A 25,728-nucleotide genomic window follows, 5' to 3' on the forward strand; every position below is an offset into this window, starting at 1 on the left:
GGTCAATGGTGAACCTTCAGGTTTGAATTGTGACATAACTTCATTGGAGCAGTAATTATTGTAAATAATCAACAATAATGAAAAAAGCTGCTGTTGCTGGTGAAAATAAAGGTTTATAACAGGGAGAGTCCCAGTGAGGAGGAGGAGGAGGATGGTGCTTGATGATTGGGATTATGGTGCTTGATGATTGTGATGATGATTAGAGGAGGAAGAGGATGAAGAGGAGGATGTCGATGATTAGAGGAGGAAGAGGATGACAGAGGTGATGCTGCTGCTTATGATGACAATTGAGATGATGGTGCTTGATGATGATGATGGTGATGATTGTGATGATGATGATTCTGATGATGATGATGGTGGTGATGATTCTGATGATGATGATGGTGGTGGTGGTGCTTGATGATGATGATGATGATGATGATGATGATGATGATGATGGTGGTGGTGCTTGATGATAGTGATGATGATGGTGCATGATGATAATAATGATGATGATGATGGTGCTTGATGATGATGATTGTGATGATGATGATTCTGATGATGATGATGATGATGATGATGATGATGGTGGTGCTTGATGATGATGATGATGATGATGATGATGATGAAGATGAAGCTTGATGATGATTTTGATGATGATGATGATGATGATGATGAAGATGAAGCTTGATGATGATTATGGTGATGATTATGATGATCTCTCTCCCCTGCGCCTCCCCTCCCCTGGGGCGCCCTCGCCGCTGCCCCTCCCATAAGCAGCGTTGCCTCGGTGACTGCCAGTTTACGTGATGACGTAGGATGTATATGAGCGCAGGCGGCGGGATCTCTCTCCCTTTTACCGCCATCGGAGCGGAGTGTCTTTCTTCCCCGGGACCGCTTCACTGCGCAGCGCCGTCTAAACCTGTCCAGCCTCCGGCCACAGAGAGAAGGTAAGGGACGGGACATGGACGCGGCCTCAGCGCCGACGCCCCACAACTTGTGCATCGTCTCGGGAGTTAAAACCCCGTTTTGAGCCGCTTTAGCCACACGGACGGCGGAGGGAGACGTCTCTGTCTCTGCTAATGCTACCGAGCAAGTCAGACAGCGGCAGCAGCCATCGAGCCTGCTCCACCATGATGTGTTAACGTTACACGCGTTTCCCCCAAAAAAATCCAGCAATCATCTATGTTCGCTTCCCGGGGATTATCCCGAGAATTACAGCATTGGCAGAAACAACAAAACGTCAAATAGCTCCTAGAATTGTCAGCGTTATTCGACATTTGTTGACACGTGTCTTGTATCTTGTAATTTCTGGACTCGACCTTAATTTTTTTTGGAGGGTGATCCTCAGGGCGGGGAACTGGTTACGAGACTCTGGACTTTTAGGGACACGGCACACCGCGGCTGCTTCCGATCGCTCAGCCGGCTGCATGACACAACAAAAGCGGCTTCGAACGCGGTACAGGCGCCCGTGGCACCACTTGTCCACTGGCCCACATTCTCTAAGCCCCAGTCTGGTCCTCCCACAGGCTCAGACCCGGGTAGTGCGCATCAAGCTAGCAGCGCGCAAGCTAGCTTAACTAGCCGGACACAGCGAGGCAGCGCGTTGACAAGAGCCGGGCACAGGCCGGCTAAAGTTAGCCTGTTTAGTAGCCGGGGGGGGTCGCCTCGTTTTGTGGAGGACGCGAGGGGACGTTTATTTAGTTGACGTCTCAGCAGGTTCGCTGTCTTGTTAGGGGCTGCATGCAGTTGTAAATATGTCAAGAGTAAAGACTGAGCAGGCTCCCACCCTGCGCTTTTTGTTAGTCATTGGTGGCTCGCTAGACTTGAGCATGCAACACGTGGTCGCTGGGCAGGATTGGGGGGGGCTGGTACCAGTGAGGAGAAGTGTGTGTGTGATCGGTCTGATGGTTCACCGGGACACATGCAGCTCCCACACAGAACCGACTGCATTTACTGTCTGGTAGTATCTGCTGGCCTTTTAAAAAAACATATGTGATTCATATGTCCCATGTATGTGTAGGAGTAACGTGCCTCACTCGACATGTGCAGAGCTGTGATGTTATCAGAGAAATCTCGTATCACGTGTCTTGACTTGGACAGATGTTGGTTTCTGGTGGAGATGGATGGTGGTTCTGGTCGATTTTACATGACAAAATACCATGTTGCATTGAGATATTCAATCACATTCAGCTATATTAGGAACCTTAGCGTCCGCAAATGATAAACACTAACAATAAATGTAAATTCTAACTCCCCACAGACATCATTGTAAAAAGTAGAGCCTGGTCTCGCACCAGACATACATTTCTGTCCATCTACAAAGGACTGCACATTGACTGAAAAAAACCCTGTCATCACATTTTATGCAACAACAGTGTATTTGAAGAATGTGTGCTTCTGCTGCTAAGAGCTTTCCCATCAATAATTTGGCATTATAGAGAAGACAGAGAAGATGGCTGTGTTGTTGGGTGTCATCTTACCTCAGATATTGTAGCGAGATAACGGGGACATGTGCAGCCGTTCACTTTGGGATTATGTCGACTGAAAAGTGAAAGCTTCAGAATGTGTCACCATTTTAAGAAAGTGACAGAATGAAGCTCTCAGTTGAGATGAAATGGGACTTAATGAAAGTCATAAATACACACACACACACACTCTTGATCAGTTATACCCTTATGAAGGACAAACCGGTTTGATCTGTTGTGGATTTATTTTGAGATCAATGAACTGTCACTTCAGATCTGTGGTTGAATATTGTCGCCGTATAAGAGAAATGTAGGACAGCTAAGATATGAAGGGATGTTGATGATTCGACGGCTTTGCTGAAAATATTTTTCGTCGTGTTCGTTTAAAGAAAAAATCCCAACGGCCTAAATTTCTCATGGTTTTGGTTTAAATTGTTGGTCCCCTATGAGAAACGGTTTTATCTTGCTGTTTCCATTTTTCTCTGCTACGTGACTCGGGACGTTCAGAGTTGTGGGCCTCAGGAGTCCGAGCTGTTCTGCTGTGAAGTGTTGCCATTCAAAAAGGCAGTGATTATGGGATGACAGGTGAATGTAGCTCAACACATGACAGGATGGAAAGCCAGCAGGTGGGCGGCTGTCAGACTAGGATTAGGAACCTTTGCCACAGTCTCAACCTTATCCAAATGTCACTCAGATTTTCTGATTTTATTTTTTAAAGAAAGAGCTTGTAGTTTGTATTTGGATTATAAGATACAGATTTCCCCCGCCACCAGGAGGTGCAATATGAATATCTTACCTGACAGAGAGACCTGGGGATTCTGGGTTAGGGTTGGGCAATGTGGTTGAAGTCTGTAAAACAGTTTGTTTATACTGGATGTATTACATCAACATGTATTGGACTGATCAGCTTCTGCCTTTGACCGCACCTATCCTGTTAGACCCTCTTCCAACATTTTTAAAAAGCCATCAGATGAGTCGGGGGGCTGTAACTCGGAGGCATGGCTGGGTAGTTTGGAACATGGGAGAGACTGTGTGCCCGCCGCTCAGTTTAGCATGGACAGTGACACAGAGCAGGTTGTTGGAGCTAACATGCCACGAGAAGCTCCTGTCAGACTCACTGCTGGCAGAACAGGGAGTCCAGCGGAGCTTTGACAGTCACTAGAAGCACATTAATGGCCCCTTGAGGGAGCTGCCATGTGGGAAGTGCTACCTCTGCTTTAGCTGAGCCAAACTACAAGAATTTCTCCTCTGTCTGTTGGGGAGTCTGATCTTTCTTGTACTCCTTTTCACCACACTGTTGATGGGCAGTGTGGACAGACTGATTGGTAGGACGAACCCACACAACATACAAGTAAATTCCCCTCAGGATCAATAAATATCTAACATTTAAACTCAGTTCATTATTTGGTTGATATTTTGACAACTGTCATTTTTAACATTATCAGCATTGTGTCTGTGTTGATCCGGCATCAGTATTGAAAATCTTCACCACTTCCGATTAACAGCTGATGTGGCTCGGTTTCATGTGACAAGCAGATTTCCTCCCAGTCTATTATTCACCGGAAGGCTATAGGTTTGAGTTACAGCCACCTCAGTGAGTTTTGACACGGCCACTTCCAGGTCCTGATCTGTTGCCTTACTGTCTTATACTACCGTGCAGTATGGCCAAGCTCCAAAACTGCTATCAGCCATTTCATATACAGATAACAATATCACCATATAGCACATTTTCAGCAAATTAATTTACTAGTTTTATATAGAATTGCCACATGGTAAGGCCCATTTCTCATTACATTTGAAATGCAAATGTGAACATGGTCAAAAATATTAGAAAACAATTCTATTCTCTTCAGATTTGCACGATTCTGTCACCTCTGTCTGTGGAGCCAAAACATCTAAATTAAAAAGTGTGTGATCAGCGACACAAAGAAATAAACAATAGAACACAATATTAAGTGATAGACATTATTCTATCATAACACAATATACATCCTAATGGTTGCTTATTGTCAATGCAAGTTTCCCCTGTCCACCCCCCCCTGAAAAGAACAGCATGGTTACCATCTCTCTTAAGAGAAGAAGGCTCTCGGAGGGAATGAGCGAATGAGGGTTGGATGCATCACAACCTGGATTGATCCTGTCTGGACTAAGATCGGAATGTGTTTTAGAGCATATGGCCTGAATTATCTAAATCCTTTTGTGTTTGTGTAATAAACGTTCTCTGTACACACAGAGCACGGCATAGTTTGTTTCAAAGCCTGTGATAAAAATGAGGAACCACAACCCAATTCTTTTGGCATATTTAACATTGTATTGATTACTTCCTGGACTGAAAGAATGAACATGATTATATTCTACGTTATCCACAACATAATCATGGACATTGAGGGATATTCAGTGCTTATAGATGTGCTTTGCAGAGAGGTATTTTTCAATCTGTTGTGAAATAAACTGCTTGATTAATCTGAACACCTCCCTAGACAGTGCAGATGCCTGACAAGCATTTCCTGAGTGGTGTTTACAAGCAGTAGAAGGAACTTTTACCTGACTACTATAATGTGTGAGGAATGTATTGGGTTGTGTTCAAGAACAGACATTTTCCACTGTAAAACGTGAACTTGTGAGACCTTGAGAATGGACACAAACCCCTGAATGTCTGTCATGATGATGGTGCCAATGGCATCTTCATCATCCCAACCCTAGTGCTAAAGCATCATTTTCACTTTTGTTGAAATTTCAAAGTGGGGGAGAAAATGTTAATAATACACTTCTTAAAAACCTTTTAGATTCTGTGTAGGCATTTTGCAAGGGAACAGAGTCAAACTCTAGTTTATGCTCCTCTTTACAGTGACGGGTAGACTTCATATAGATGTAGCATACATTTAAAAAAAAAAAAAAAAATGTTTTGCTGATGTGACAAGATTTAAACAGCTCAATCTGTTCTAAGTATCTTGTACATCTTAAGATGATGTTTAAAAGGAAACCAGCTTTGATCGTTTATCAGATGCAGACTGTCGTGTTGCTGCATATGGTTCCTTTTTTATATCTATTTTCCTTTATACATGGTTGTGCACACAGCCATCATTTGCAAGAGTGGGATTACTCTTAATGCTTATTTTTATTTGATTTCCATCATAACGGTTGGGATGCAAAGCTTTTACTGCCATTATGTAAAAATAAATAGGTTGAGTGATGAAAAGTCCCTATTGTTCTGTGGTGGTTTTTCCTGATGTAGAGGGAAGTATTGCCACATATCCAAATGTTAAGTTTGAATAATTGGAACCATCTCAGTCATTCATTTATGTTTTTACTGAACCCAAGGCATGCAGGCTGTGTACACCTGCATCTTGTCTCGCTAGAAGTATAGAATCCATTCAAGTTGTAATGAAGTTAAAATCCCATCAGAGCTAACTTTTAATTAAGGAATGTTTTATTAGTGTTTTGTAATTAAGTCAAATTAACTAACTTTGCCATCACCCTTGTAGTGCTGTAAGCAGTTTAAAATACACATGAAAGTGTATTTGTAAATGCTGTTTGACCCAGATCTGATGACAGTATATGTTGGATCAAAAGTGATTAATTTGTTCTTCAGTATTTCAAAGCTAATTATTTTCTTATGTATCTTGTCTTTTCTAGCATCACCTGAAACTCAGCTAAAATGGCAGACATCGACAAGTGAGTACATTTCCCCTCAGTGATGCCTAAAAACACTTGACCTCTCCTCCACCTGTCTCTTCTTCTGCTTTTGGTTGCATGTCCTGTCCCTGAAGTAGCCTCCAGGGGTCGGTGACAGTTAAAGTGATAGATACACCAGCTGTGACATCACTGATGTAGGTGTGGTGCAACGTATTCAAACCCACAGGGGAGCACACTGTCCCCCAATAAGCTGAAGAGTAAACAGATGTTTACCAAAACTACGGGTTTTTAATGTCATGCCCACGCAGTCAGTTTAACCATCAGTTTGATGCACGCGTCACCACAGAACACATTGATTTACACTGATCCAGCCTTAGTTACCCTCCTGTGGTCATCTCACACACAGGAATGGATACAGTGTATGTCTCTTGCACATGCTCGAGCGTATACGCACACACTAGAGGTTCGGAAATGTCTTGATTCTTCCATGCATCGCAATGCGGTGACCGAACATAATCTATTCATATTTTCCGCTACGTTCATTGTTGTAGCAATGTCCTGCCGCTGAATAATTATAACCACTGCTGCTTTAGGATCAAGACGGACGCACATTAAAGGTCCTGTCGTCCTCTACTGTGCCAGAATCTCTATAGAGTTGTTTTTTTGTTTATTTTTAAGTCCTCACTGGGATATAAATACACAGATAGTCTTTTAGGGTATTGCCTTGCATGGTCTTTAGCCGAATTTAGTTTTTAAATGTAACTCATAAGAGTCCCAGTTGTCTGCACCCTCACAGCCATAAACAAGTAAGTGTGCTGCGTACATATGTATGGCTCAATATTTTGCATTCTGAGGGACCCCTACGATCATTGAAACTTATACAAGTATAGATTGGTCAATCTCTAAACAAGGTGCTGTGACTTGACAAAACCTCAAAGTCAGATTGGTTGTATTAGAATTAATTGACTGATTAACACCCAAGTGTCTGTGCTTTGTCTGACCTTCTCGTCTTCCCTTTGCCACCCGAGCAGCAAAGACCAGGCCGAGATGGACCCAGCAGATATGGAGGATGTGGAGGAAGTAGAAGAAGAGGAGACTGGAGAAGATGAAAACAGCAAAGGTGAGCCTATTTGCAAAAAATGCAATATGGCGTCATTAACAATCTGAGTGTAGTTATTCAAGGTCTATTTGTTAATGCAAATTAAATCATTTGTGTGCAGTTTGGAAAGAGGAGTTCATTGTTTTTAAATGAAGAAATTGGCAAAAATCTAAAGAAGGAATGTTAAATAATTCAGGGTGTATATAAATGTTTTTACTCTGGCTCTACTTTTTACTGTTTTTGAACCGAGCAGGTATTTGCATGAAATGATTTTAGAATTGTAGTGAGAAGCTGGGAGGCACTAATCCATTTTATTTTCGGATCTGGATGCTGTTTATGCATCCGTTTGATGCTCAGTAAATGATTCAGACGGCTCCTATGTGTAAGCCCACTCCCGGCTCATTGTAGATAGATATAGATGGCTGTTTGGCCTTTTCTATTTATAGCAAGATTTAAAAAGTCTTTGAGAAGGCAGACTTGATAAAAGGCTCGTTCTGACTGCGTGCGAGTGATCCGTCATAACGACCACACACTCAGGAAAGCCTTACAAGAACTCTGGAAGCTGAGGGGAGATTAGAAATGCATGAGTAATACACAGACTGCTGGTGTTAACGTGCGGCGCAAACTCTTGTTAAGAAACCACTCATATAACACACTGACGCATCAAGGCTGCTATGAGACATGAGTAACAAGCTAAGAGGACCCGCATGTCTCGCTCTGAAGATTTGTGAAAGTGAACCGATGTTTCTAATCCAAAGGTGAAAATACATCTGCTGGCATACACTGTAAATTATACAGTATCTCTCTTCCTCAGGTTTATTCACTGTCGACAGTTTAGCTTTTTTCTTCTAAAAAATGGGGATGCATAAATGTTGTCTTTAAATATGCATGTCGGTGGTTGGAACAGAGCTTTCCATAAGGACAGACTACTCCAGAAATGCACTAAAAGTGTTGCACTTTTCATATATACGCCACACACATTAATTTGTCTTATTGAATTAATTAAATATCTTTGATTTGCACTTATGCTGTGCTTGTTTAAAATGTACCTGTACGTAGGGGCTGATGGGCGCGCATAAATCCCAGTTGCAGCTTTCTTGAGAGCAACATCCTAACAACTTAAAGCTCAACACGGCTCTTCCTTGGGTTCAGAACACATTTTAAAAATTCTCTTTTACAGTAGAGCCATCTCTTCAGAAGCATACATATAATAGCGGTTTACTTGCAGTTTAGATGCAGAAGAGCAAGCCTAATTCCCCCTGGGTTAGCCATACTCATTAAAATACGCAACAATAATTTTCTTCACTCACATTCTCTCGTGTTTAACGTGCTCACCTTGTTTCAATGCTCAAAAAGTATGGATGCAACTGGTTTGTGATGAGCAGTAAATCAGGAGCAATCATACTGTAGCTTCCATGAATTAATATCTACTGTAAAAATTACTAATTAAAGATATTTACTCGCTTCTTCGGGAAAATAACAGGCTTCAAACATTTATAGCTTCTGTTTAGACCTGCAGAGGGCAAATGCTGGATAGTTGTTGGATGGATTTTGAGTGGAGTATCTTTAAGAGCCATTTTTGCTCAAGGTTAGGAAGTGTATGGAAGTCACTAGAGACATAAAGTATAGCTACTTGCTAAGCTGACATTGACCTCTAAAAGTTGTACTCTGTGGTGGCGGCTAATTCTCACTGATTTATCCACCCAAAGTGGTATTTTGTATCAAATCATTCAGCCAGTACCTCTTATGTTATTTTTTTAGACAAGGGAGAGTTTATTTATTTGACTGCATGCAGAGTCTTGGACAGCTGATCTATTTGAGCTGCTAACACACCACAAGCAAAATGGCCAGGTTGTGCCAACAGAGAAAAGGGACATCCAGTCTCTTTAATCTTCTCACCTGCCAGCAGCAATCGGGCTGAGCTTTGATAGGCACGAGCAATGTGTTGTACACTCACATCGTACCATATGTCACCTGTCTGCTTTTACAAAAGGAGAGCACCCTTTATTATTGGAGACTGGCACCTCTTGTGTCTCTGCTGCATTGGCACGTTAATAAGTGGATTTGATTCAGGCGGATATTTACTCAAACGAACAACAAAGTATGCAGGAAGCAAACAGGTGAAACTGCTCTTGTACTCTGCTGCACCATTATTCTGTGATCTGCAATATAACTCAGGGAAAACTCAGATGTTGTTTAAGGATCAGGTCACATTACATAGTAGAAAGAGTTAATATTATGTTCTTGCCTTTTGAATCCTGTCCTAAACCTGTTCTCATCCAAATATGACCCAAATGACTCTTTCATACTCCTGAATTTGTCTGCCCTCATCTTACACTTTTGACTTCTCTGTGTTTCGTGTGCTCAGCTCGTCAGCTGACTGTGCAGATGATGCAGAATCCACAGATCCTGGCTGCGCTGCAGGAGAGGCTGGACGGGCTGAACGGCTCACCATCGGGGTACATGGAGAGGTGAGGGAATGACTCATTTTGACCTTCTTGGCAATTTTGTCGTGTAGCAGAATCAGCTGCAGCATAATTTAGATGTTCAGCATCTGTAAGGACATGAAAGTAGGGGAGATGCTTTTTAAGTCATTTATCTGCCTCGTGGGGGCCGACATCAGCCAATAACAGTTATCTCACAATGCCAGATATCGTTCCAAATAATCAGTCGACTGATAATTCAGTCTATTGCTACTTTTACTGGCAATCGACTTAACGATAAAATCTTTTGGCAAAAGGCTGTAAAAACTTTTTATTGGCCAAAACTACAGTATTTGTTTTCATCATAACATTCCCTTATTATTCACATTTGATTGTTTTGTTGTTTCTTTAATCTAAATCTTGGTAGCTTTTAACCAGGCTGTTTCATTATGTTGCTTTGCGCTATGATTTAGAGGACGTGGATGTTCTTGTTTGTCCAATTGCTTACATATTGTGTTAATTAGTTTTCTAAGTGGCGACTGTGCCCTGTTGAGTCGATGTGTTTTCAGGCAACTTAAGTTCAGGTGAAGTTCAGTCATTCTCATCTGTAGCAGCAGTGTTCCACTTAAACATGAAGATGCATTCAGCCTGATACTCAATAGCTGAGCCCATACTGAGTTTATAGTCAGGTTTCATTGTACTGCTGAGTCCCTCACATGAGGGGAATGTCAAACCTCAGCTCACATTAGGTCAGGTATTAGCCGTCTCAATAACAGGGAAGCAAGAGGGAAAATTGGCTCAGTTTCAGAGACCTCACTTTGTGCAGAGCAGCTTAACAGGCAGCCTGTCGACAGCCTGTGTGATACATTGTTTAGCTCGAATTTGATTGGCTCAGTCCAAGGATAGAAGATGGAGAGCAGTATAGGCAACCTGTTTCCTACTTAGTAAGCAGCTATTGTATCCTCAAACATAACCCTTACCTACTGAAAGAGTTGAGACAGCAAAGGTTGACGACAGTGTCAAAAAAGACAATTGTCAATTTCTTCTAAAAATGCTAAGACAAAAGGAAAATGCTCGAAGACTAAAATCTTTTTGTAAAAGCCCTCAGGCAGTAATAACTTGTCAGATAATTGTTATATCTTTGGCTTTTGGACTTGTAATAAAACAATCAATCTCACATTTTATTGATTTATATTATTGATTTATGATCAGTTAAAACAAAATCAGTTCTAATCACATGTTCTAATCAACAGAAACATTATTGTGGTACAGTTTATAGCTGAACTTCAGGGTGAAGAATATAAGTAAATCATTAGAATCCAATGGTGTCCAGTTGGTTGGAATTAATTAACATGTCATCTAAAAGGGGTTTTAAAAGGCCATTTTAAAAGATTTACATTTTTTATTATGATGTCGAGGAAGCCACTCTGTTGTACAGAGCAGGAATAAGTCCGTGAATCCCTCAAGCGTAAACCAATAAATCTGTCTACAAATAAGACACCGTTTCTTCACTGCTAAATGAAGCAAATGTCAATAAAATGTGTTCTTGGCTTGGTTTCAGTTTGTTTAAAGAGCGTACTGGGAAGGCCACCCTGGCTCGTTGGAGATCCTCTGGGGAGAGTGCTCCCCTGCAGTGTGTCGCTCGGCTCTAAAGCTCTCAGCAGATTAACTTCAGAGGCAGGGTCCTCTCTGTTACCACGTCCTCCAAATTGAGCACATTTTGTCCCATGTTTTTAAATTTAGAAGCCTGGAAGCAGAAGAAAAGCACAATAACAAATTATATACACATCTATCTTTAGGTTTCACATTTCACAAACTCAGCAGTCCAACTGTTTTCTCTTGTAATTTCATGATATGTACTCGTTTACAGTTCATATATTAGTTTTGATTGGACAGGAGAATGTTATGATCTACTTCTCCCATTGGGGAAATTATTTTTGGGCTGGTGTTGCTGCATATACAAATGCCATTCTAAGTTTCATAATTAGCCTATGCCGACGTGTCACAAGTCAACACATACTAATAACCACATGTTTGAGAGTCTTTACAGTCATGACATTGGCTGCATCCACATTACTACGTTCATCACTGTTTCTACTTTGACACCTGCCATCCACACTACTCTGATGTTGCTCACACATGCACGAATGCGAAAACAAATATTGTACAAATATTTACCACCACAGGAAGCAAACTGCCTCCTCGCTCCCACAGATTGGAAATAAACGGGACGTGAGGTTTGCCTCTGACACATTCATGTTTGTTTGTGACCTCAGTCTGGATTGACAGAGACGTTACCTACATGCGCTTCTTGATTGGGTCTTATCAGTCACAACTAGACTACCAGTGGTGAAGGCAAAACATTGCTAAAACTTCCTGTTAGTAACTGTTCCATGTTGTCGTCTGTCCAAGAAAAGAAATCACTGGTCTGAAACTGTTAGTGTGGATGTAGCCTTTAAACCACACAAAATATTCTAACAGTCCCTATGGCCTCATACCATGTCCTTTCCAGGATCTTTCTTTCCCCCAGGATTCCCCTCACATCTTCTCTGCTTCCGTCTGTCCCACAGTTTACCAAAGGTTGTAAAGAGACGCGTAAACGCCCTGAAGAACCTGCAGGTGAAGTGTGCCCACATTGAGGCCAAGTTCTACGAAGAAGTACACGAACTGGAGAGGAAGTACGCAGCTCTCTACCAACCCCTGTTTGACAAAGTAGGTCATTTATACACATTCTTTATCCTTACTTTGAGTATTGAAAATGTTTATGCAGCTATGTTGCATGTTTGATGAAAGTACATGTCTTTCTGTTACTACATACTTTTCTGTGTACACTTTTTTTCCCTGAGTAGTCCTGGCCAAGTATTTGCACAATTACATTTCTTCTTCTTGATGCTCTGTTTTCACAAATGTAAAATAATACATTAAAGTGTTGAGAGCAATTCAGTTTGCTTGTCACGTAATGCCAAAACACAACATACCTTTTCTCAAAGCACTTTGGCACAGGGCTGATTTGGGTGGAAACCTGTCAATATTATAGTTCCACAATGAGCCAGCCGCACTTGAGATTGAAGTCTCAGCTTCAATTTTTGCAGGTTTACATCAATATAGACAATTGTGTGGAAGGTTTAGTCCTATTACAGAAGTTCAAGAGTAATTTTACAGATACACATGAAGTCAAACGATCATTACATATCTAGTGTAAAATGGGGTCAATGATTGCCTGAGGTATTGGATCATAAATGCGACCAGATGCTTCGTATCTGTGACAAGGTTCATTTTTGTTCCATCAGTCTGTGGAACTTTGATCCAGAACTCTGTTTTCCCTTTTGTGTTTTAGTGAACTGCAGCATCTCTTCCTGATATTTACCAAATATTTTTCTTTATTGTGGATCCTCCTGAGTTTATGGTCATTAAGTTTCAATCATTGAGGAGGAAACATGTCCGCTTACATCCTGGAGATCATTTTTGTCTTTGCCTTGCAGTCATACATTTCTTTTTTCTCTTTTTTTTACCCGTTAAAGGATTTTTATTACCTTAAAACATAAGCTCTCAGTTAACATTTTCCTGTGTACCTGCTTGTTTAGAAGCTACCCAACAGTTTTTTGGGGTTTTGACACCTGCAACAGCTTATGTCAAATACACGACATGCTTGATGCCTTCTCACTCAGAATCTGTAGCAAAATCAAAGATGAAACAAAGTGAAGGCCTTGTCATCGATGTGGGAGTAAAACAGACCTGACACTTCCTGTAGTTACACTGATTTAAAGATGGCGTTGTCATACTTCTGTAGGTCACATGACTCAGCAGAACTGATGTTGTTCAGTAAAGTAGAATGACCCTGCTCTCAACCTTCAAGTGTGAGGAGCCATTTTGTTGACGGTCAACCCGCATGTTTCCCAGGTCCCTAATGCAGCTTTTCAGGCACATTTGTTTTCGTGTAAACAAACCGAGGAATGAAGCAGTGGCCAGTGTTTTCACAGGGCAGGATCACTGAAACAACTTGCTCTTAATTTAACAAAAACCCTTATTTTCTTTGTTTGTAATCTTACATTTCTGTACGACTCGCATCACATGATGGAACACAGAGATAATGGTGTAATGCACGTTACTCCCGAGCCACAGCTAACTTTCTCCTCTCCCGTTGACAGAGAAGTGAAATAGTGAAAGCAGCCTACGAGCCCACAGATGAGGAATGTGAATGGAAGGCAGATGAGGAGGAAGAGCTGACCGTAAGTAAGCAGGTACAGGTGAAATTTACACACCTGCATGCTTCCTGGCTGACTGAATTCTTAACCTTCTGCTTACATTTCATGCATGTATAATCTTTGCTCAACCAGATTTCAATAAGGTTCACTTCATAAAATGGAAGCACTGCATGCGGCTAATAATTAAAGACAAGGATTCAAATTTAAAATCACTACCCCTGGTTTCAGTCGCAGAGCGGCAGCGGACTTGATGATCAATAAATCAGTGATTTATTGCCACTGTAATTTTAGCTATTCTTTTCTTCATCTTGTCCCCAGTGCTGTCATTCTGGGTGAAAAGCTTGTGTTGACATAGTCAAAAAGAGCAAGTGGTCGAGCAAGCCTTATTTTGATCAGGAAAATGTCTCCTTTTGATCAGGATGAAATGAAGGAGAAGGCCAAACTAGAGGAGGAGAAGAAGGACGAGGAGAAGGAAGACCCCAAAGGCATCCCCGAGTTCTGGTTAACAGTTTTCAAAAACGTGGACCTGCTCAGTGACATGCTGCAGGTAGGTTCATCCATATGGCTCCTGGTGAGCCAGACAAAATGGGTCACTGTCAGGATGTGCTTCCAACAATGAAAAATCAGGGTATGCTTCCACCTGCTGGCCAACTAGTGCAGAGCAGGGGTTTGCAGGGGGGGGTGGGTGGGTGGGTGTTATAACAAAGTATGTGGCACATTCCCAGTCATGTTAAAAAAAAAACAGACGTGCCTCTTTTCTTTCTCTATTTCTGGATGATCTAACGCTCTGGTGCTGTCGCTCTTCCTCAGGAACACGACGAACCCATCCTTAAACATTTACAAGATATTAAAGTTAAATTCTCAGATCCAGGACAGCCCATGGTGAGTAAGCCGACACTCGGTTACATGGCTTAAAGCGATCTGTTTATTAAGCAAGTGAGTTGTATTCAATCATGTCTCTTTTCTTTCTTCACCCAGAGCTTCACGTTAGAGTTCCTCTTTGAGGCCAACGACTTCTTCACAAACACAGTGTTGACAAAAACCTACAAGATGAGGTCAGAGCCCGACGAGAGCGACCCCTTCTCTTTTGACGGCCCAGAGATCATGTGCTGCACAGGGTGAGTACAGTGCCGGATTCTGTTGTTCAATCAGGCCATCTGTCTTAAATTCACTGAATCTCATTTGTGTTGCATTATGCTGTAGTGGATTTGTTTTAGCGAGAATTGGCAGTTGCTTTTTCCTGTTTTTCAGTTATGATGTGTCTCTTTCACTAAGGCTGCAATGATTACTCAAATACATTTCCTCGATTCAAATAAGTTGCATTGAGCTTCTCTTAATCCGTATAACAGACGGTGTTCAGTGTTTCCCACAGAACATTGTTACTGTTGCACAACATGTTTATTCTATGTATGTACCTGTCACGTGCTTGCATGTCACGACCTGAAAGGATGGCACGAGGTCGTAACGCAGATAAAATAGCGAGGAGCAAAACCGAGAGACGAGCCACAGAAAGGGAGAAAAAAAAAGTCCTAAGTTTGGGACCATTTCCAACTAAAGGTAGATCCCAGGGATCATTCCAAAGTGACAGACATTATAGTATCCAGTCATAGTAAACCTTTGGATTAAAATGTAAGAATAGAGCAAAGGTAAAACGGTAGTTTTAACTCTTGTTTGGCTGCTGGTGCAGTGAGTCTTGGTCATAAGAATATATGATACCATTGGAATCTTTGATTTCACACAGATGTGGGAGTTTGAGCTTTCATCTGGCAGCTTGTGTTGCATGAAGTAGCATGATCGTCGGTACAAGCTTTGTAGACATGTGCTGTTAGTGTGACATGCTGCTTTAGTTGCTTGGTGTTAGAATTGTGTTTGGTTTATGTGAAACGGGATATTTGTGTTTAGCTGAGCTTCTACCTGTTCATACAGGTATAGCATGTGCATATTGACAACTTTATTTCGTATGTTAATGCATTGTGCCTCGTTGCTGTGTGAACTGTTAATCGGGTCACCCATGGGTTTAGCGTACAGGCACACATCTATTGATCTGTTAGTTCCTAATTGGAAAACACTGACAGCCAATCAGCGGCCAAGCTTACTTGCCGACCCCTGATTTAGGTGAATATGTTTTTATGGCTGTTTAGCAGAGCTTCTGACAATCAGGTGCATATGCAGAATGACTGCGTTGCCTCATAATTAACATGCTCTTATGATATGCAAGTTACAGATACTGCTCAGGTGATTGCTTGAATAATCGATGGAATAATCTATAGTTTTAGCCCTAATTGTTACATTAATTTGTTTTGCAGTGGTCTTCATTTTGAATCCAAGTAAATCACACTGTTTATTTGATGTCATACTGTCAGTTTATTATTCAGTCTTTTATACATGAGCTGTTATTTAATGAAACCCCACAGCAACCAATATAATCTGCACCAAACATTTTCTCATCGTGACCTCATTATTTGCTGACTCATCTTTATGTGACCTCACCACTTGCATTCCTAAAAATAAATCTAAGCTGATTTATTTGAATCTCTAATTAGATTTGACATTTTGAAATGGTGGATGCTGACTGCTTTCTGTCGCTGCCTCCTCCTCCTGTTTCACCACAGTTGCACGATTGACTGGACAAAGGGCAAGAACGTCACGTTGAAAACAATTAAGAAGAAACAGAAGCACAAGGGTCGCGGCACCGTCAGGACAGTCACCAAAACCGTCCCCAACGACTCCTTCTTCAACTTCTTCACTCCACCAGAGGGTAAGAACGATGGGGCTGAAATATGGGGGATCATTTAATCATGGAGTTGAAACTACTGTTTATTTAAACAAACCTTATCTATTCTCCTTCTCTTACAGTTCCAGAAAATGGAGAGTTGGTAAGTCACTGTTCTTCCAATTGTTTATGCATTTTAGTTAAACTTCAACTTGGGTTTGTTAAGAATATGTGAGATGGCTGTTTTACTGGTCAACGCTAACTCCATCACTAGATGCCGTCATTTCAAATTTGCAGAACTGTTAGTTTTTTAATTATCTGGTATGATGTCATTAAACTGCAGAAGGCTTACTCTAAATCTGATGCCTTATATCATCAGTACTAAAACCAAAACCCTATATACTGCCTGACAGAGTACTCGGGCACCTCTTCTCTCCTTTTTAAATAGATTTTGGTGATTTAACTTGATTAGAAATGGAAGAATAATCAGTCTTTTAAATCACCCAGTGGTAGTTGTTCACAGAGGGATGTAGAGAAAATAGAAAAGTAGTTTGTATGTTTTATTGTCTACGTTGCTGCTTATTCACTGCATGCCCAGTGCTTCTTTTTTTTTTGTGCAACGCAGAGATTACTGCAGGACCGAGCTTTTAGGGTTGTTTGAAAGTTTCTCTCTTGATGATGAAAATACTTGGTGAAAGTAAACAAAATTTAATTTAACATGCTTTAGAAGAACAAGACTAGTATAGTATAGAATATATATCCACAAGCTGCAAACTATTCCGTTTTGATCAATTTGTGATTGAATGTCGGTGCAGTCACCATGGGAACCGATAGAAAGCCTCAATGTGGACGCAATTTAAAACTATTAACACCCCCCGAGGACGCAATGGAAAATGTTGCCGACAAATCATTTTGAAAACTCAATGTCCAATACTGAACTAAACAATGGTGTAACTTCCTAACAAACTCTAATCTATTCGTTGTGGAGGCTGTGGTTGTTCAACCAAAACGTAATGATACCAACATAGCTTTTATTTCACCCCCAAGTAGTGCTAATCTTTAAGGGAGAATACAGGACATCCACAAATAAAATGTCTGTCTTTCTTCAGGATGAGGACTCAGAGGCAGTTCTTGCTGCTGACTTTGAAATCGGCCACTTCATCCGTGAGCGGATCGTACCTCGGGCCGTGCTCTACTTCACAGGAGAGGCCATAGAGGATGATGATGACGATGTGAGTATCACTTATTTTGATTGCTGGACTGCACACTGAATTTAGTAGTTAAGGCTTCATCCATACTACTACGTTTTCATGTGATAATGCATCAAATCTGCTACAAATATGTTTGGGAAAGCTGCTGGGCACAGTTTAGTTTGAAAACTTCTTGGCTGTGTTTTATTCTGGACAAGAAGGAACAGTGATGTGTGGAAACAATCACATAGACAATGTTGTAGCATGGATGTAGCCTTAGATAACATTGCTAAGTTCCTTGGCAGTTGGGTATTCTTCATTACAAATGTGACAGTTTATCATCAGATGTTTTCTAACCAATCCTCACTTTTGTTTTTACAGTATGATGAAGAGGGAGAGGAGGCTGATGATGAGGTGAGACTATTGAGGGCACTGCACAGTTAACTAGTGAGAATGATTGACCACAGTGAGATGTGGTTTTATTGTTGTGGTAAATGTGATTAAGAGCTTATTGTGGTTGTGTTGAGGGAACCCATTAAACTGAAGTCTCTGTGCTGTGTGTGCAGGAAGGTGAGGAGGAGGCTGATGAGGAGAACGACCCCGACTATGATCCCAAGGTGAGTTCATTCCCCAGCACACGCACTCCCCCTCCCTCTAAAGATCTCTGGTGTCCTGAGAAAGACCTTACTCAGCTGTTCTCAACTTAGTTGGCTCAGGATGCTCTTTCCAGCTCCGACTGGAGGCCATGGATAGCCCGCAGTGATCTCTCTGAACCTTTTGACAGCTCATGAGTAAATGTTCTGTCGTTATCACAGTAAGAAACTTTTTCGCACGGCACCATCCGGTGCCCTCTGGGCGTCCTGAGCTGCAGGAAGAGAATGGCTGTTTTAAATTGACTTGTCAGATTTCAACATACAGAATACATACTGTCAAATGCATTTCATTTTGCTTCAGCTTTTATTTTGTTGTCATGATCTAATTTGGCTCGTTTTAACCTGATCTTTACTTGCATTTTCAGCATGACTTTTCACCAGTCAATTAAGTCTGACTGCTGCATGTTGTCACTAAAACCTGAAACTTAACTAAAAGCAACACACAGACCCAGCATGCTTAAGATACAATTAACCCATTAAGACCTGAAGTGGGGAATAAAAAACACCCTCTAAAACTGAAGCGTTGTTTGAAAACAACCCTGAACCATTTTCTGAAGAACTGACAGAGTTGCCAAGTTTCTGAACATAGGAGACCTATTTATAGACAATTCGGTAGCTTACATATTCGACTTTAATTGTAAATCATTGCTTTTTCTCAAATGTTCTTGAGCATTTAAAAAAAAAAAGAAAACGACAATAAATCCAACCAACCCTGAGAGACACCCCCCTTCCTCCTCAAACATGTCTCTTCCCAACTGAGCTTTGGTCAGTGGGTCAGCAGGTACATTGTCTGGGTCTGAAGCTTTTTCATTGTTTTCATTTTTGCTGCACTCTGCTTCAATATCGCTCCCATCGCCTACATCCTCAGCCATCGTCTCAAAAGCCACTTAAATTTTTTTTTGCAGGCTTAGATCACTAACAAACAAACTGCATTTCCCAGAATCCATGTTCGCCTTTCCTGCGAGTATTGTAGCAAACTGCGATGTATTTCATCACAAACGTGTCTTGAAAACAATGACAATCGGATAAGACCTGCGATATACTTGCTGTCTACCTACACAAAGGTAGCTGGCTGTGTTGTGAACAGTATTGTTCACGTACTTGCTTAGGTACTACGCGTGTTACTGGAGGATTCCAGTCTACGGCAAAACACTGAACTAAAACTAAAGGGTGTAGAGCGCTCTGCTCCATAATCTTGGGCTCAGACCATCTTTCTGCCACGTCTGGTTTTGCGTTAAGTAAACGGACAAAGCTGGAGGACACTCGAGGAGATCAACCTTTTGGCTAATGTTTGAATCAAGACAGAAAAGGCGTCATTTGCGCATTCATACTGTAGGTGGAATGTCAGACTCCTAAATGACTCCTGAAAACAGGGAGTTTACTATACTTTTACGTTGTTTCTGCCAATACGGCTCCGCTATTTCTGCCCATGATTACGTGCCCATCGACCCTGTCAAAGACTCGTTACTCTCTCGACCCTTTGTGAGTATTGTGTGGTATCTTCCCTATGCGTTTCGTTAGATCTGAGGATTTGCAGATGCAGGATAAGCGAAACAGCCAACTTGTGTATGCGTTGTTCACAGCAAGTATATCGCAGGCCTAAAACACGCTCCTTCTCATCCAGCTCTAAATGGAGATGCACGCAAATGGCACATCTGGTCTTTAAGGTATTTTCATGCATAGGTTGCATCAGGTCTAAATGGGTTAATAAGTTTATCTGAACATTGCTGCCTCATGTGGTTGCATTATTTTGTGTCGGAAACTGGCACAGCTGTAAAAATGTAGATGGTGTGAATGAAGTGCAAACCTGCAGAGGCTTGCTGTAATTCCCCTGAGACAAATGGCAGGTCCTCTCCTGTCGGCTCTGTTTATTCACTGGTTTTCTGTGTCACTGCTTTAATGATGGCGCTAATTGAGCTTAAAAAACTACGAACAAGCAGAGTGAACAAAAGCAGCGCAAGCTCCAGTAAACTGGATCTCTTGATAATAATGTGCTTAAAGGTTAAAGCTAAACTTTTTTTATGGCAGTTGCACAGTTTGTGAACATTATAAATGAATTTTGGAATCCACATACGCAGGTTTAGGGCTTCTTGTTATGTCCTGCCTCAATGATTTGGCCTTAGTTAAAACTGTTCTAAACCAAACTGGAGCATTTCACACTAGATGATATAAACCTGCATGACCTCTGCTTCTTCTTTGCTAAACCAAAAAAAAAAACATCTTTGACATTCTGTATTCTGCTAGTTTTGCTTTTTTATTTTTATTTTTTTTCCTATTCATCAATGTTTCTTCATCTCCGGTCACTTTGGCATCTTGTGTCAGCTACTCTTTAAATTTTTCCTCACTAGGTTTAAATGGTGACAGTAGAAAAATAACCCTGTCCTGGTAGGTAAAGCTTGTGAATTGTCAGCTTACTACCATCACACCCCCACCTCTTTTCTTTCCCTCCTGTTTTTCCATCGTGTACCCATCTGTCTGCACCCCCCCACCCCCTACATGAGCACCCCCTTTCTCTTCTGCCGCCGTGCTGCACCCCCACCCCCCCGATCTACTAACCCACCGGTTTGTTGTTGGTTTTTTTGAAGTTTAACCCATACTAAGCTCTGCATTTGCACCTGTATCACTTCTGTATGTTGAAAATAGTCCAACCCTCCCTTTTCTTTTCCTCCACCATGTTGAACTTCTCCCGTCTACAAAACGTTGTCTGGTTTTTGAGTTTTTATTTGTCAGGTTGAGGATTTGTCTGCCATGAATTCTGTGTTTTATTTGTGGATGTTTGTTTTAAGAACCATTGAGTCACCATTGGTCCATTTCTTCATGTTTTTATGTTCCTCCCTTTTCCACATTAGTTCTGTCTGCTCCCTTGTCTCTATAGATCTGCTTTTAGTGCTGGGATAACGGCCTTGAATGTCTGTCTGCCTAGGGACTAACAAATAGTGGGCAATTATCCAAAATACACGGAAATAGTTTGCAAGAGCAGCCTGTTTTCTTATATTTATATTTGGGAACATGATTTTTTGGCAACAGATTTTAAAAATAAGTCTAGGTAAGTCTTTAAAAGGATAATACATTCTAGTCTACATTTATAGATATTTTTGAGGAACTTTAGTGAAAATTCAGTGTATACTGTCACACAAAAGGTAATATTTTTGTCCTCAAAACTTTCTGGAGTTGCCTTAAGGCCAGTTGTGTTTCACAGTGGTGAACATGACCTTGCACTGTGCAGTCAGTATGACATCAGGCCACGGAGAGCAGCCTGAACAGCTGCAGTTTGCCGTCACCTCCACAAGTGTCTAATGTCGGCTGGAAGGACGCCCTACCTCAGATATGATGGGCTCTTAATTATCTTCCTGTCTGACACAGTGAAGTGTTTCCTGTGCTTTTGACAGCTAATTAATTTGAGCTCAGTGGCCTGAGGTTGTTTAAAGTGTTTACATTTATCATCCTGTTGCAGCGACACCAAAAATACGCACCACTGGCAGACATCAGATATGTAGTTATCTCCTTAAGTTTTATAATCTTTATATACTCGTATAATGAGCTATTAGACTTCAATTTCCTTATCGCTGTCCTAATATTGGGTTTTCTATTAGCCAACATGAAAAACTTTAATCAGTCACAGTGGAGATGATGTGTTTTAGCAAGTTATCAGATGAGCATATTCACTGGAAGTTCTTAAATCTGGGCTGTTGTTGGCTAGAGCCAATGCATTGTCCAGACGTGTGTTATGAGTGGACTTAAGCTTATTACAGATAGATCAGTAACATCTAACTCCAAAGGAAACCTCTACCACAGACTTTATCCCATCAGCAAAATGTTCATTTTCCTTATAAGTATTAACTCGTATTGGCTGATAAATCACTAATGGTTTCATATCAGCCTCATTGTAAAGATTTCTGTACTTGCAGTTAGTCACAAATCCATCATTTTAATGACACTGCAGGAAAACTGGGCTCTCCACAGCAATGCAAGGGAGAAAAAAAAAAACTCTCAGGATTTGCTGCAAAGATATTTGTACTATTAAAAGTACCATTGTTTCATACCCCACTCTCACTGTATATTACTGTATATCCAATGCTGCTCAGATACAGACAACCCTGCCAAAAGAAACTAGTCCAGTTTTTGTAGCTTTGTCTGCCTTGATGCCGTGGACACTAATCATGAAGACATGAAATAAATAAATAATCAGATGGCGATGGAACAAAGATCTGTGGAGGGTCATTGCCTTTCATGGTTGGCATCTAAATCCTTAAACCTCGGGGCCGCCATGTGGTGCAGATCTATTATTTCTACCTGCTTATTGAGAAGCTGATGATCTATACACTTCTGTAGTCATGGCACCAATAAACAATACAAACCACAGTTATCACCGTCTGTCAACAGTCAATGTTTCATTCATTTTGTTCATATTTGTGGTTTGTTTTATTTGTTTAGTTTTTTTTTTTAAGCTTTGCTCAAAATAGTTGAGACATGACACTTTTCAGACTCTACTTAGATTTCTGAAAGCTTGTTGGATGTTTTAGGTGTTGAAGTGGCTTGGCTGTGTGTAGTGTAGTGTGTGTGTGTGTGTGTGTGTGTGTGTGTGTGTGTGTGTGTGTGTGTGTGTGTGTGTAGTATGTGTGTTAGTGCGTGTCCGGAGTGACGTTCATATTAACAGCTCCCCCTCCTCATCCCTGTGTTTTCTTACAGAAGGATGCAGTCCCCCCAGCTGAGTGCAAGCAGCAGTGAAGCCTGGCCTGGCTGTCTTGAGGATCAACTGCACTGTAACGGCTTCTCAAATTAAGAAATCCTAAAAAGAGGAAAAAAATATATAAAAAAATAGTTACTTACCGCCTTATAATGTTTTGTATTTTTCTTGGTAGAGAATTTGAAGAAAAAAAAAAAAAAGGTTTCAAGATTTTTGTTACAAAACCTCATGGTAATATACTGGGAGCTGTGGCTCAATATACATAGTATTTTACTAGACCTGTTTTTCCTTCTCTTCCTCCTTCTCTGTAAAATAGATAGAATACAGGAAAAAAACTTCCCTCAAAAAGCATGAACTTGTTTCTTCACTGCTAAACTAGTTTGGGTTCTTGTGAAGTCTTTTGTTGTATTTGCTCTTAGACAACAGCTGTGGTTCAGACTGCATCACGGTGACGTCAATTTATAAACTCCCCCTTCCACCGCTCGCTCCTACCAAAGTTCCAGGTTTGGTTAGCTCTGGTTGTAAAAGGTGAATCTTTTTTTTTTTTTAAATATATATTCCTAACTGGGGCCTTTAGCACTTGTGTAAAAAAAAAAGAAAAAGCATTGTAGCATTTCCAGCTCTGGAGATGGAGGACAGATTTGACTGGCAGCCGGGTGTCCACTCCAGTTTTTACAATCTTGCAGAGTGTGGGATCTCAACGACGTTCCACTCTTGATACATTCCAGTGAGCAGACTGGCTGGCCCCATCGGTGAACTTCTCTCCAACTGCACAGACTCGCCCGAAACCGACCAGAAGTGAAGTTAGTTTTGACTTGGATCATATCCCACCTGGTCGAGTCTCTTTAACATTCCAGAGAAATTCTTTAGATGAGGAAGGTCATGAGACGGTTTGGTAGGAGGGCGAGTTCCGGCCTCTTCGCCCCAGTATCCCAGTGCTTCAGGCTCCTTGTAGGCTCGCAGTAGCGTGGCTGTCGTTTCTATTGCACTTTGTACTAGTGTGTGGCGTGCCAGTGGCGTCCTATCATCGGTTATCTGAGTATTCCTTTGCGAGCAGCACTTTGACGCCCCGCCTGCCTCCAAGGGAACAGGGAGGGTGCTGAGATCCCACTCTGGATGGTTCAACTTGTGCTATGTAAGCGGGCCACCTTTTTTACCGAGGGAGACACACTTTGGTTGTTCAGAAAAGAACGATGTTGGGCAGATGTAGCACAGCGGACGACGAGTAAAAGATTATCTAGTGTTTATCGACATGTCAGGTTCACCAAACCCCGCCCCCTTTTTTCTCCTCCTCAGTTTATGACATTTACCTCTGGTGTGGCCAATTAGTGACTGGTCAGGTGACTTGTGGAACTTAGTCTAGGCCCTGAGCTCCATGTTCATTTTATCACTGTGAAAGAATGAGGGCAAAACGTGACAAGGCCGTTACGTGTCCAGTGACCGACCACCCGCCCCACCCCACCCGACCCTCCCTTCGTTACCCAGAAGGCCTCAGAGAAGTACGTCAGAGCAATATTTAAAGTAAGGAGGAGGGACCAAGCATAAACCGTAGCCTGCCTCCTTCCCAGTCAATTCTTAATGCCTTTTTAGTTGTGAAAACAGCCAGGTGTTGGTTGTCGGGCAGCATCGTGTCCACTGTGGAGAGCCAGGGTACTTCTCAATCTGCAGGGAGTATTCAAATCCTGTTCATTGGAAAAGGAGGTGACAGGGTTCTGTAGGGTCCCTCCAAGCAGCTGTTGTCAAGGCAAAATGCTATGCTACAAAAATACTAATGTACTCAATAACTGTACGTGTATGTTCATGAATAAATTGGTAAAACAAGTCTCGTGTTGACTTGTTTTTGTTCCTCCATCAAGGTGATTTGAGCAAGTGCTTTCATGGAAAGCCTTTCGCCAGCAGAGGGCGCCATTGCTGTGAGATGGTTCAACAGTGACACTTAATGGGAAAAAAAAGGGTTGAGTGGTTCACAATTGAATTAAATATGACCACGTTAAATACATAAAATACCACCCAAACAGAAGAGAGCCCTTTGATATGCTGATGTAGATTTGACCAGAACATGAAACTTCAAAACGTCTTCAGAACACTGGTTACAAATGGTTTTACACTTTTACACACAGGTTCAGACTTTAACTTAAATTCAAATGTCATTACATTCAGGCTGTAGTCAATATATTAAACAATAAAATAAAGTGTTAACTGATTTTGCACGCTCTCTTTTCTTTAAGGGGAAAAGCCAAAGCAGCCAAACAGTGAAAATACGTTTAGACCTGAGGACTTTATTGACATCCCATTTTCAGTGTTCTATATTAAACTGATTGGTACGAAGAATTACAAGAAGCAGCATCGCGATAAAGATGGTCAGAGTTGAGCAGGTTGAATTTAATGCTTAAAATGCATGTGCTGTTTGTATGTAAATATTGTGTGTGTATGTATATATAAACTAGAAATGAGTACATACATTTTGAAGTACTCAAAATAGCAAATAGATGGATATAATTTTACTATGTTTGTGCATATGTATGCGTGAATATACATAAAATGTGTGTATATATGCACGTCTGTATGTGTTTATATTGTGTTTGTGTGTGCATATATATATATTGATAGATAAAATGTATGTGCATACAGATATGGTATGGGTACAAATGTATGTCTGTGTAAATATATATATA

General features: G+C 41.2%; 1 protein-coding gene across 3 annotated transcripts; it reads left to right on the plus strand.

Moving 5' to 3' along the window:
• Window positions 1-771: 771 nt before the first annotated feature.
• On the plus strand, window positions 772-24,874 carry nap1l1 (nucleosome assembly protein 1-like 1). 3 transcript variants are annotated; one of them, XM_035147289.2, is made up of 16 exons: window positions 772-929; window positions 6,084-6,122; window positions 7,115-7,203; window positions 9,551-9,653; window positions 12,176-12,317; window positions 13,754-13,846; window positions 14,229-14,357; window positions 14,621-14,692; window positions 14,789-14,928; window positions 16,423-16,568; window positions 16,667-16,686; window positions 17,633-17,755; window positions 18,095-18,127; window positions 18,280-18,330; window positions 20,715-20,751; window positions 23,056-24,874. In XM_035147289.2, the coding sequence occupies exons 2-15, from the start codon at window positions 6,106-6,108 to the stop codon at window positions 20,718-20,720; spliced, it is 1,164 nt and encodes a 387-aa protein (XP_035003180.1). In that variant the 5' UTR covers window positions 772-929; window positions 6,084-6,105; the 3' UTR covers window positions 20,721-20,751; window positions 23,056-24,874. The 3 variants fall into 3 exon arrangements, with proteins under 3 accessions (XP_035003180.1, XP_035003178.1, XP_035003179.1); XM_035147287.2 differs by lacking the exon at window positions 20,715-20,751 and having other exon boundaries at window positions 773-929; XM_035147288.2 differs by lacking the exon at window positions 20,715-20,751 and having other exon boundaries at window positions 773-929; window positions 13,754-13,834.
• Window positions 24,875-25,728: the final 854 nt, after the last annotated feature.

The sequence above is a fragment of the Hippoglossus stenolepis genome, chromosome 22 (assembly GCF_022539355.2).
Source record: "Hippoglossus stenolepis isolate QCI-W04-F060 chromosome 22, HSTE1.2, whole genome shotgun sequence".
Taxonomy (NCBI): Eukaryota; Metazoa; Chordata; class Actinopteri; order Pleuronectiformes; family Pleuronectidae; genus Hippoglossus; species Hippoglossus stenolepis.

What these genes read in the sequence shown, in the direction of transcription:
- nap1l1 (XM_035147287.2), top strand. An exon ending in TGCTCAGTGACATGCTGCAG is followed by an intron (nt 14,358 to 14,620) that starts GTAGGTTCATCC and finishes GCTCTTCCTCAG; the next exon opens with GAACACGACGAACCCATCCT. An exon ending in ACCCCGACTATGATCCCAAG is followed by an intron (nt 18,331 to 23,055) that starts GTGAGTTCATTC and finishes GTTTTCTTACAG; the next exon opens with AAGGATGCAGTCCCCCCAGC.